The 12,658-nt window shown below is 40.4% G+C and overlaps 1 protein-coding gene across 1 annotated transcript; it reads right to left on the minus strand.

The window, feature by feature from the left end:
* Positions 1 to 928: 928 nt before the first annotated feature.
* LOC311509573 (C-type mannose receptor 2-like) lies at positions 929 to 7,532 on the minus strand. Its single transcript, XM_084574806.1, has 3 exons — positions 7,208 to 7,532; positions 6,500 to 6,820; positions 929 to 2,112 (listed from the first exon to the last, which is right to left on the minus strand). Exons 1-3 carry the CDS (start codon positions 7,464 to 7,466, stop codon positions 1,769 to 1,771), a joined length of 924 nt encoding a protein of 307 aa, XP_084430932.1. The 5' UTR covers positions 7,467 to 7,532; the 3' UTR covers positions 929 to 1,768.
* Positions 7,533 to 12,658: the final 5,126 nt, after the last annotated feature.

A 12,658-nucleotide genomic window follows, 5' to 3' on the forward strand; every position in this document is an offset into this window, starting at 1 on the left:
CACTTTGACCCTAAAGTCTATGATGTGATTGCAGATTGTCATTTATAAAAGTCTTTCTAAATGAGTCTTCTACATCACCCTATCTTCTAGTTAAAACCAGAAACACTCATGATAGTCAAAAAAAATCCACATAGATTTTGGGAAATGGAAAAAAGCAGACCTCTAAAACTCCAGAAAGAGAAAAGCATCATAAAGTCACAAATCAATTCTTGATCTGCTGAACAATCCCAGGAATCAGTTCTAAGGGACTCTGTTGACTTATTGGTTTTTAAGACAAGCTGTGCATGACATAGCACTATACATTAGAAATAGAAGTTCAGGAAATATTTGAGATGGTGGAAGCAAACATGCCTGACTTAAGAGAGTAAAATGATATATATAAGTAGTAGCATAAGCAATGGGATGTGAATCAATTATTGCTGTGGCAAAATTAAGCTCTAAATAAACAAGGTGTGAACTAAGATTACAGTGAGTACAGTAAGTGTTTCACAGCACAGTAGGTCATTTCATTTGTGTGTCAATAGAATAATTCCCTTTTAGTCATTTATCTTTATCGTCCCCCAGATGTGTTTCTTACATGTAGATTCTTTAGTTGGAACTGCCCGATCTGACAACACTGGGCTGAGTTCAGGCAACACTGTAACAGGACATCATCACCAGCTATAGCAACAACTGGCTGACATGGGCTTATCACTTAAGGGTTATCTTTGACAGAAAGTTCTTTTCAGTGCCTTAGAGCTGTGTCAAAGCATCAAAACTATTCATAATCTGATATCATTTGAAAACAGTTGTATTTTAAATTACATGCAGCTCTGCTGTCACCTCAGGAGGTTCATGGTCTTTCTGTGTGGAGTTTCCATGTTTTGTCCACTCTCAGTTGACTGTTGACTCTGTGTGTTTGAGCGTTAATGGCTGTGTGTCTCTGTCTCTGTCTTCCAAAAGGTAAAGTCTTTAAATTTCACTTATAGACCAGTCATCTGTTAGAACACAGTTACACCCTCACTGCTCAGATATTAGTAGAATTAAATAGCATCTTCATAACGCTGACATTCATTAAAAGAAATAAAACAATTAACAACATACAGCTTTTCATTTCTTTTATATATTTTTTTGGTTTGTGATTACATACATTGGGTAAATAGGTTCATCTTCTAAACTTGTGTCTATGTATTCAATCGCAGATAAGATGTAGATGAACAAACTTAAGGAAATGAACATGAGGCCACTCCATGCTTTAACAGGTTCAACAACAGAGAATTCAACTATCCATTTAACCAAAGCCCAGAAATTGATCATAACATAGATGTCATTTTATAGAATAGAATATCAGCAAAAGATTAAACATAACATAGTCTCCCTGTTTTCTCTTGAAAGCAAATGAGCACACTGTTGTGAGAGAAGTCTACATGTTACACAGGAGTGAAAGTGAGAAAGAAGGAGAAACTTCCCACTTAAGATACAAATGGTGATGGTTATTTGACACCTGGAGTCTTTGAGGTGTTTCTGCACCAGTTCCATGATAATTGTGTTAACATTATCACATCAGATTATCCACTTATTCCACTTTAAACATCCACAGTAAACCTGCACTACTTTACAACTGACTATAGTGTAGCTTCTTCCTCTCAGAATCTGAAGACAGCTTTTAGACATTTCAAGTTGGGATTCCTACATTTCCCAGTTCACCATTCAAGAAAGATGGAAAGAATACATTTAATACACAACCAACATTCTGAGTATATGAATAAAAAGCCTGTTATCAGTGAGTTTAAGACTTAGAACAGATGAAATTAAACTTCTTGTTATCCATTTTCTTGAACCACTGATGTTGTCCTCTTGTGTCCATGGCTCCAGACAGGTCACAGTCATCATTCACCGTAGAGGCCCAGTTCTTATAGCTGACTACCTCGTCACTGACCCAGAACCAGAAATCCAGAGTGCAGGAGTAGCGCAGTCCCAGCCAGACAAAAGGAGTTGAGGCGTTCTTGGCTCTCTCTTGAACCCATCTCTGCTGGTGAGGGTTGGTGATGGAGACCAGGTCATTGTAGTTGTCTCTGCAGTGATACAAGGCTTCCTCCCAGGTCTTCTCTTCTTGGATCATTATCACTTTATCTGTCATTGAAAGACATGGACACATTCTTTAAGGACTTTTAAAAGCATAAAACAAAGTCTCTTCTTGTTTGGTGACACTTATATTTATTTTTATTTATTTTTATTCTATTTTTATTTTACTTTTGATCCTCTCATTGATTGTTTTTAGTTTCTTTTTTAGTCAAGTCAAGTCAAGTCACGTTTATTTATAGAGCACACTTAAACGCAATGTAATTGACCCAAGGTGCTCACAGAAATAAAATATATACAGTAATAAAAACAAAAATATAAATGACAAAAAAAGTAAATAAAACATAAATAAATGAAAATACAAAATAATAATATTAATAATAAACAGATTATGATTATAGATAAAAGAACATATGATTACTGAAACTAATACTACTAGAGAAAGATGTACAGTAAAGTTAAAGATGCCAGTTAATATAATACTGAAAAGAAATAGAAATAAGATAAATAAACAAACAAGGGGAGAAATTAATGGACATTATAGGCCAAAGAAAATAGATGGGTCTTTAAATTTGATTTAAAACTAGTGATGGTGGGACAGGACTTAATTTCTATGGGGAGATTATTCCAGAGTCTAGGGGCAGCAACAGAAAAAGCCCTATCCCCTTTAGTTTTTAGGATTGCATTTGGGACTGAGAGAAGATGTTGTGAGGAAGACGTCAGTGGCCTAGAAGGACAGTAGGGACTTAAAAGGTCACAGATATACTGTGGTGCCATTCCATTTAGGGCTTTGAAAACAAAAAGTAAAACTTTAAACTTTAAAATGAATTCTGTATTTGACAGGTAACCAGTGGAGTTGGGCCAGCACAGGACTTATGTGCATATGTTTCTTTGTTCCAGTAAGAAGCCTTGCTGCTGCATTTTGAACTAATTGAAGTCTAGCAAGGGTATATTGGTTCAGACCTAAATACAGAGAGTTACAATAGTCCAGCCTAGATGTAACAAAAGCATGGATTACAGTTTCTAAATCAGTATATGACAGCCAGGGCTTTAATTTAGCTATTGTTCTTAGTTGAAAAAGCTTCCCTTAACCACACGACTGACTTTGTTTTACTACTGTGCTTGTTTTCCGGTGTGTTGTTTTAAATCGTTGTTTAATCTGTTGTAAAGCACCTTGGTTCACCTATCGGTCGATGTAAGGTGCTATATAAATAAAGTACATTTACATTTACATTTACATTTACTTAAATATCTTCTAATTCTGATATCTTCATGCATATCCATGCAGCTGTGAAATAAAATTACAGACTGAATCTAAATATGTTTTGGCACCAAATTCAGTTAGCAAAGCAAGAGAAGAGAGACCTGCATGTTGTATTCTTAGACCTGGCTAATGCTTTTGGGTCAGTGCTGCATAGTTTGTTATGGGAAGCATTTGACTTCTTTAGAGTTCCAGGCAGTATAAAAAACTTAGTCAAAGCCTACTTTTTAGACATTCAACTCTGCTTTACCACAGCAGAGTACTCTACAGCATGGCAGCAGCTGGAGGTAGGCATCATGGCAGGGTGTACAATCTCTCCACTAGCCTTTACAATGGCAATGGAGGTTATTATTAGGGCTTCCAAATGGGTGGTAGGTGGAGAAAGGCTGCAAGGAGGGCTTCGCCTCCCCCCAATCAGGGCCTACATGGACGACATGACGACAGCAACGTCAACCGCTCCTTGTACCAGAAGATTGCTGGATAAGCTAAATAGCAACCTGCAGTGGGCTAGGATGAAAGTGAAGCCTACTAAATCTAGGAGTATTTCTATTGTTAAAGGAAAGGTAGTAGATAAGAAGTTTGTTATAAATGATGAGGTAGTTCCCACAGTGCTGGAAAAGCCAGTGAAGAGCTTGGGAAGATGGTATGATGCAAGTCTTAGTGATAAGGCGCAGTTTGAAGGGTTGAGGCAGGAAATGATTCAAGGCATTTCAAGCATAGACCGGTCAGGGCTACCAGGGAAGTTAAAATTGTGGTGCTGGCAATTTGGTTTACTGCCTCGGCTAATGTGGCCGCTGACGGTGTATGAGGTTGCCCTTTCAAAGGTAGAAAAGTTAGAAAGAATGATTAATTTATTTATCAGAAAGTGGCTTGGTGTCCCACGCTGCTTAAGTGACACAGCCTTGTATGGGAAAGGCGTTCTGGAGCTCCCAGTTACCAGCTTAACAGAGGAGTTTAAGTGTGCTAAAGTTAGACTGGAAATGACTCTTACTCAGTCAAAGGATCCAGTGGTTAGGAGTGTAGCGCCTACTATTAAGACAGGGAGGAAGTGGAAGGCAAAAGAGGCAGTACAGCAAGCACAGGCAGCTCTTAAACATAGAGATATCATAGGTCATGTACAGCAAGGGCGTGGAGGCCTAGGGCTGTGTGCAGGGAAACCTCTGTGGAGCAAGGCATCAGCAGTGGAAAGGAGAAAGATGGTAGTGGAAGAAGTACAGAAGCAGGAGGAAGCAGTTAGATGCTCGAAGGCAGTGTCGCAGGCTAAGCAGGGTCAGTGGGTGAACTGGGAGAGTGTGGAGAAAAGGAAGTTGAAGTGGAGAGAGCTTTGGAGCATGGAGGCTAGCAGAATTAGATTTATGTTAGGGGCTACTTATGATGTGCTGCCAACTCCCCAGAACCTAAACCAATGGGTAGGTGAGGATAATGCCTGTCCACTGTGCACTTGTGTCTGCACGCTTAGACATATTCTGACAGGTTGTAAGGTTAGTCTTTCCCAAGGACGTTATACCTGGCGTCACAACCAGGTACTGAAATGTTTAGCAGCTGCAATTGAGGAAAAACGGGTAAATTTAAATTCCATGGCCGTTAACAGAGAGAATAGATGTATTAAGTTTGTACGGGAGGGAGAAAAGGCTAGACCAGCAGGCATCAGGCATAACACGGGACAGCTAAGAGTAGGAGGAGCCTGGCAGATGAGAGCGGATTTAAATGGACAACTGGTTATTCCAGCTGAGATAGTTAGCATTCGACTACGGCCAGATCTGCTGTTGTGGTCTGAGCCAGAGAAAGTAGTTTATTTCATAGAGCTGACTGTCCCGTGGGAAGATAGAGTTGAGGAGGCTAATGAGCGAAAAAGAGCTAAGTATGCAGAGTTAGCAGCAGATGCAGAGCAGAATGGATGGAAGGCTTATGTCCGCCCGGTAGAAGTGGGTTGCCGTGGATTTGTGGCAAAGTCGGTGATTGCTCTGCTGAGCGAGCTGGGCATACGAGGAAGGAGCCAGAGGACTGCGGTTAGCAACATGTCCCGGGCAGCAGAGAGAGCGAGCGACTGGTTATGGGTGCGCAGAAAGCATGCTAGCTGGGGAACTAGCTAAGGTAAGGAAGGCCGCATGTAGGCCTCGATTTGTTTATTACGCGATTTGTTTGTTACGTGTTTTCGGCCCGCAGCAACGGGGCGAATCACGGTAGATTTGCTTGTTTGTTACGTGGTTCAGTCCGCATCAACGGGGCGAATCACGGTAGATTTGTTTGTTTGGCTCGTGGTTCAGTCCGCATCAACGGGGCGAATCACGGTAGATTTGTTTGTTTGGCTCGTGGTTCAGTCTGCATCAACGGGGCGAATCACGGTAGATTTGTTTTTGTTACGTGTTTGAGTCCGCATCAACGGGGCGAATCATGGTAGATTTGTTTGTTTGTTACGTGGTTCAGTCCGCATCAACGGGGCGAATCATGGTAGATTTGTTTGTTTGGCTCGTGGTTCAGTCCGCATCAACGGGGCGAATCATGGTAGATTTGTTTTTGTTACGTGGTTATTAGTTACTATATTAGCTGTTGATAGACATCGAATGGTGAGGGAAACAGGGTTGTGCAGTGGCGGTGTGGAGGGGGGTGACTCCAGGACGCTGGAAATCACTGTTAAGCCTTCTCGAGGTGTCGTGGGCCTAACTTAACGAAACATCGGTGAAGGGAGGTGCCCACTTGAAAACCCCAATGACATGCTGCATACTGCTGTTGTCTTCTTGTTACGTGGTAGCTATGGTTAGCTGCTGAGCGGGCCATACAAGCCAGCAGCGTTTAGTTAATGTTTTACAATGTCTGAACTATGCTGCTCAATGGGCTTACAAGCCAGCAGCTTTTACTTAGTTTATGTAGATTATAGGTTAATTGTCATATTATATGACCATAGGTTAGGTAGGGTCTCTTAGCTGAACAGGGCCTCTAAATGTGTTTTGCCTGGGATTTTGGCACAAGGGATTATAACATCTTATCCTGTGTATTACTGAATGGGATGTGGTTGTAGTGCAGATTGAATCACCTCTGAAATAATTGTACATTAACTCACACATAAATAGATCAGTATTGTGGAATAATAGATTCAGGTAGATCTTCAGACAGTTTCCAGTGCTGGAGCTAAATGTGGAGATGTTACTTTATCTTCATGGATCTTTAAAAACTCACCATCATAACAGAAGAAAGGCTTTTGGTCATTACAGTTGGCATTCTTCCATCTTCCTCCTCCTTTCAACATGGTCACTGCACATTCATGTTCTGATGACAGCGTATGATTCCAGTGTCTGAAAGAGGAACTGCTCCCATCTGACCACCACCAGGTGTCTCTGAACAGGCCGATCCAATAGTGTATGTCATCATTGATTACTACATGATCTAACTGGTTGAATCCACTGACCAGGTCTGTGTGATGATCTCTGCAGTATTTCTGAGCATCAATCCAGTTCTTCTCTTCATTAATCACATGGATCTTTGTGGATGGATTACTTTCTGTGGAGTAAACACACAAACATCAGTCATAGTAGTCATCAACCACATTCTTCTTTTCTTTATTCAATGTGACCTTTAGTTGGGATGTTTTTTTTTTTTCTGTGGAGTAAACAGACAAACATACAGTATACTTGACATGTATAACTTTTGAGCATGATTCACTCAAATGTAACAAGATTATTATTATTGGCATCAGCAACATCTATGACATGGATTACACAAACCAATAGTGATGATCCCCTGATTTATTTTCTGCTGGTATCAGCACAACGTTGACATTTTATTTCTTCGACTCAGTTAGTCTTGTTAAGAAATGTCTAGTTAAGAGATTTGAGGATATATGTTATCTATGGAGGGTTGAAAGATGCTGAATTTATATCCACTCACCATTATAGCAGATGAAACGATGTTGTCGTTCACAAGGCAAATCTCTCAACAGTGTTTCTTTCCTTATAAATCCACAGTTCTCCCGACCGCCCACATTATTTGGTTCACCTGGAGCCCATTTTGTTTTATCATCTTCAAACTCCACTCCAGGTAGAGACCAGTGCCATGTCCTGTTGACATGTGTTCTGTTGTACAGCCCAATCCAGGCTTCAGTTTGATTCCCTGCAAATTTCTCAAGGAGTCTCTTCATGTCTGTCATGGTAGACACTGTGGCCAGATCAGTGTAATATTCTCTGCAGTACTTCTGAGCTTCTGTCCAGTTCTTTCCATCTTCAATATAGTGGTACTCGTAGAGTTGACATGTAATGAAGTAACACTGACCTAAAATCAGAGAAAACACAGACGTAGAGCTGATTGTAAGACAAACAAACTAATTTGATCTGCTGTGTATTAGCCCAGTTTATGTATATGTTAAGTATAGTTTAGATGTATCTGTGCTGAGAATTGCAAGAAGTTGACATATCAAACAGAGTGGTGTCAGCTGAAATCCAGATGAAGCTGTAATGATTTCTGATGATGAAGATATATAAAAGACATCCAGCAGTATGGTTGATGTTGATCTGATCCACTTACCCATCAGAATGAGCAGACTCCACTGCATCTTTGCTCTGTTTGATGAAACTGATCTTTTATTTCAGCTGTTTGTCTCTGTTGGATGAAGGACACATTTAAACACTTCATGTCAACTTTTAAAAAGATGCAACACTGGCTCCATTGTACAGTCTTGTGTTTTAAGGAAGAGGAATACAAGCAGGTGGAAAATACAAATTCATTCAAATCAGGGCTAAAACTGCTCCATCATAACTTCCTCTTCCAACCCAGGAAAATAGAACATCATCCAATAGAACAACCTGGAAAATCTGCTTCTGCTGTAGGTTTCTGTTTTGGACTGAAGTCTCCAGATGGACTGATCCAGTGGTTGGTTGATTTGTTTTTGTCCAAAGAAGAAAAGTGTTTCAGGTTTAATCTAATTAGGTTAAAATGATTTAATATATTGCAAAGAAAAAATGAATAATTTAGCAATTTAGTTAAAACGAAGTGAAAATTGGTGCATTTTGAGGCCGTTGCTAAGAGAATGATCAGAATAAACAGTACATGAAGACCAGACATGTTAATGTCATTATTCTGTTATTATTTCCAGCCTCCACCCAAACTACAGTCAGTTACATTGAATATATTATTGATTTCAGTCTCTGGTAAATGGGAAAATGTACAATAAGAGTTAGAAGAGAAATAAGAAAGGATACATACACATTGATACATAAATAAATGCTCTAGTATTACTAGAAATGTCCAAGTTTCTTCTCCCAGACATTTCAGATCACACTACAGAGTTTAAACTTAGTTATTTCTTCTCTCTTTGCTTCCGTGGGAGATTCCTCTGTGATGTCCTGTTGAAGACTGGCTGGAAGTAAATGTTTGTTCTGCTTTTTATTTATTTGAATCAAACACACAGGTCTCTTGTAGCCTTCTCATCATCAGGATTTGAATATTCAAACCAGAAGAAGGGAGGCATCAGTTATGAAAGAGCTCATTTACATAGAGCAGTGGAAAACAAGGGTGATTGTAAAATGTTAGGAATGAGGAAGGTTGAAAAATACAAAGTTACAGTTTTGAAAAGAATTCAAGGTGATCTTTTAACAGATTCATTTTACAGTATGTCATTATTTCTATGGTCAGTGCCTTCACACACATAACTTGATTGTCTTGATTTTGTCATAACGTTGGTGTGTTTGGTTCACAGATTTTCCCACATTACTTTCCAATCACTTGACTTCAGTCACTTTTGTTTTGATAGCGCTAATAATAATCAAAATTGTCTCAAGACGCTTTACAGAACCCAGAGCCTGAAAGCTAAAGCGTCTTAACAGGAAGAAACCTTGAGCCATTCATGAAGCTGATTGTAGTTGCCATGGATCTAATTGTCCAGGGGGCTGCAGATGCAACATTGTTGATGGGATTTTTTGTTGTTGTCCTGTCCTCAAGTTCTAATCTGTAACGTGTCCCTGACTGATCCAAAGTACAGTAAGTTTAATTCATTTTAAAAATGCCTATTGTAAAACAGACTTGTCTCAGTTGGAAGAAATACATACTTACAATAGCGCTTGATAAAATATAACCAAATCACCTTCAATTTATTTTACATTTAGAAATGTATTTTGAGCCAATTAATATGTGTTAAGGTAAATCAAAATAATGATGAAGTGCAGCAAGCAAAGTCTCTGTTGTATATAATGAGGTGTAATACATTATTGTGCAACATACTGTTTAGATAATTATAAATTAAAACTTTTTGGATGAAACAAAGTCCCTTAGAACCAGGGCTCGCGTTAACTGAATATTTTCCGTCATTGACCGTTTCTTTTAAAATGTGACGGAAAAATCTGAAGGCCATCCGTCATTTTGACAGATTGCAATTCACACCCCTGACCACTTGGTGGCGAGTGACCTTATTAATTGGCTCTTGTCTCTCATCACAGTTTGCATTCCAAACATCACAGAACTTTTGTCAGTGAACGATTTTCTGGTACACCGATTAAACTGATGCACACGTAAGAGCTCGGCTAACCATTGACCATATGTCCAATGGCGCCACCAGGGGGTGGCCATGACCCCCCCTATAAATTTGCTGGCCACCCCACTGGCCACCCCACTCGCCAGTCATGTAGTTTATATTGTCAGTTATGCGTTTCATCCCAAATAATTTGGGCCAAATGCACAGCCAGCCAGGCCCAGGAAGCCGCTCTTGACCGTCCATCACTCACAGTAGCCCCGCCCCCTGGCAGCTGTTGACAGCAACGGCTCAGCGCGAGCGCGTGAACGGTTGCTTCCGCGAAGTCCATTCATTTCTGTTAATGGACACCTCGAAGGGCATTATCCCGCTTATACCACGTTATCATGTTTCACGCGATAACGTTTTTTTCTTTCTTTCGTAAGTGCATGGTCACTTACGAAAGAAAGAAATATTTAATCAATTAATAATACTTTAATGTGTTTTAGAGTTAAAATCGTGAGGGTTTTTTCATTTTTACAAGTCGAGCGCACTATTTAATATCTCCCGTATACAGGCATTGCGAAGCAACGTGGCCACAGCGACCCGACCGAAGCAGTTGATCAGTGATGGGAAGTGAGATGATGCCAGGAAGTCTCTTAATGTTTTAACTGCCCGTTTCGTGGTTTTCTTTGTGTTTATCTCGTCTTTGTCATCCTCTAATTCGTTCAATTCCTCCGGTGTCACCTCCTTGTGTCGCTTCTCCTTTTTCTTTTCATATTCTAGTCTCTCTTTTTTTTTCTGCTGCATCCCAGTCTTCAAAGTTGTCAAACTCACCAAATAAGTTAAAAGAAATGATAAAATCACTCATGTTTTGTCCGTCTTGCTGTTGCGATGAATAAACTGTGAAATAACGTTGAGTCCAGTCCCCGTTGCCATGGTTACCATCTAGCGTTTGAGCGCAATAATTTAGAACTGTCATCAGGCAATTTGACGGAACGTCTTTCCTAGGTGTACATTATCACTTTTTAACCTACACCCTTCAGGCAATCAGAATCGAGGATTCACCCAGACCATGGTATAAAACACAATAAAACAAGATTGTTGTGGAACTCAGAATGTTAACTGTACTGTTATTAGTCTATGCACATTAGATCATTCGTAACATTAAATGTAACACAATAAACCCAAGTATATCAGTAGACGTTTCCTTGAAGGACAATTCCGGTGCAAAATGAACCTGGGGTTAATAACACATGTGTACCGAGTTCGACCGTTCTCTGGTATTTGTTTTCATGCATTTGTTTTGTTAGTCAAATGTGACCAGTTTTCTTGCAAACCGCTAATTAGCGTATAACGCTAGCCTTCGGGGCACACGTACACATAAAAAGAAATCGCTATTTCTATACCACTAACAAGGTTCACAATATCACCACACTTACACGGTAGCATAACTAGGGTCTCTACATGTAAACCGAAGCATTGAGAACTTTGCAAGTATACAGGCAGTTTATTAAAAAAGGAACACAGTACCGTTCACGTCTGGCTCACATATCCAGGCGGGCGCCATCTTGGGGAAACTGAACTCTCTGGGACGTGAACGTGAATCTCGCGTGAAACGTTATTGCCGGAAGAGGCGTTGTACACGTGAAATGTGATTAGGCGTGTTCGACTTCATGCAGATCTGTGCAGATCTGACTTGACGTGATGCATGCTGGGTTGTTCATGCTCATAGACCTCGAACATGATTGGTTAAAATGAACTTGTTCAACCCAGCATGAAGTCGAACACGCCTAATCACATTTCACGTGTACAACGCCTCTTCCGGCAATAACGTTTCACCCGAGATTCACGTTCACGTCCCAGAGAGTTCAGTTTCCCCAAGATGGCGCCCGCCTGGATATGTGAGCCAGACGTGAACGGTACTGTGTTCCTTTTTTAATAAACTGCCTGTATACTTGCAAAGTTCTCAATGCTTCGGTTTACATGTAGAGACCCTAGTTATGCTACCGTGTAAGTGTGGTGATATTGTGAGCCTTGTTAGTGGTATAGAAATAGCAATTTCTTTTTATGTGTAGGTGTGCCCCGCAGGCTAGCGTTATACGCTAATTAGCGGTTTGCAAGAAAACTGGTCACATTTGACAAGCATGAAAACAAATACCAGAGAACGGTTGAACTCGGTACACATGTGTTATTAACCCCTAGGTTCATTTTGCGCCGGAATTGTCCTTTAAGTATTTCTGATAGTTTTCTAGTAGCCTGTATACTACAACAGTATAATAAAATCCTGAAATGATGGCTTTTAGTTTTGGTGTGCTTCCCCAAGATTTTAAGGGGCCCCATCTGGCCACCCCTATGAAAAATTTCTGGAGGCGCCCCTGCATATGCCTATGCAGCTAACGGCTACCAAAATGGAATCGGCATACCAACGAAGCACTTCAACCCTACAGTACCGTCTAAGAGCTGTTTACGCTAGCAGTCCCGTTCCAAGTATGGACAAGACGAAACTTTTTTTTTTTTGGTTACCATTTAAAGTCAATACTGTTCTGAAAAAAAAGTGCTTAAAGTCAGGCCAGCTGACCAGTGGCGGTTCTGGGGGGGGCAACAGGGGCCAGTGCCCCCGTAACACTGAGTCTGGACCCCCCTGTGGCCCCCCCTCCGAACGAAGATTATACAGTAATTATTAAAATTGTGATATTGCGCCGACGCAGAAACCACGCACCACTGAAAACGGCGGTCAATGCATCAACCCGAGAGGCAGTGAAACGATTACAATATTGTATTGTTATAAGGTAAGACTTCTGGTCAAGAAATGTTGTTGGCTAACTTTATGAATTATAATAGCAGCCTGCCAGACCAGGCGTTAATGTCAGCTTGACTTGATTGCATGCTTCTAGCTA

The sequence above is a fragment of the Chelon labrosus genome, assembly GCF_963514085.1.
Source record: "Chelon labrosus genome assembly, chromosome: 1".
NCBI classification, from domain to species: domain Eukaryota; kingdom Metazoa; phylum Chordata; class Actinopteri; order Mugiliformes; family Mugilidae; genus Chelon; species Chelon labrosus.

Bases quoted from the DNA above. Each gene is read 5' to 3' on its own strand.
- LOC311509573 (XM_084574806.1), bottom strand. From the start codon at position 7,466: ATGACAGACATGAAGAGACTCCTTGAGAAATTTGCAGGGAATCAAACT. The intron at 6,821-7,207 runs GTGAGTGGATAT...TTTACTCCACAG, and splicing joins TCGTTTCATCTGCTATAATG to AAAGTAATCCATCCACAAAG. The intron at 2,113-6,499 runs GTGAGTTTTTAA...TTTCAATGACAG, and splicing joins GCCTTTCTTCTGTTATGATG to ATAAAGTGATAATGATCCAA.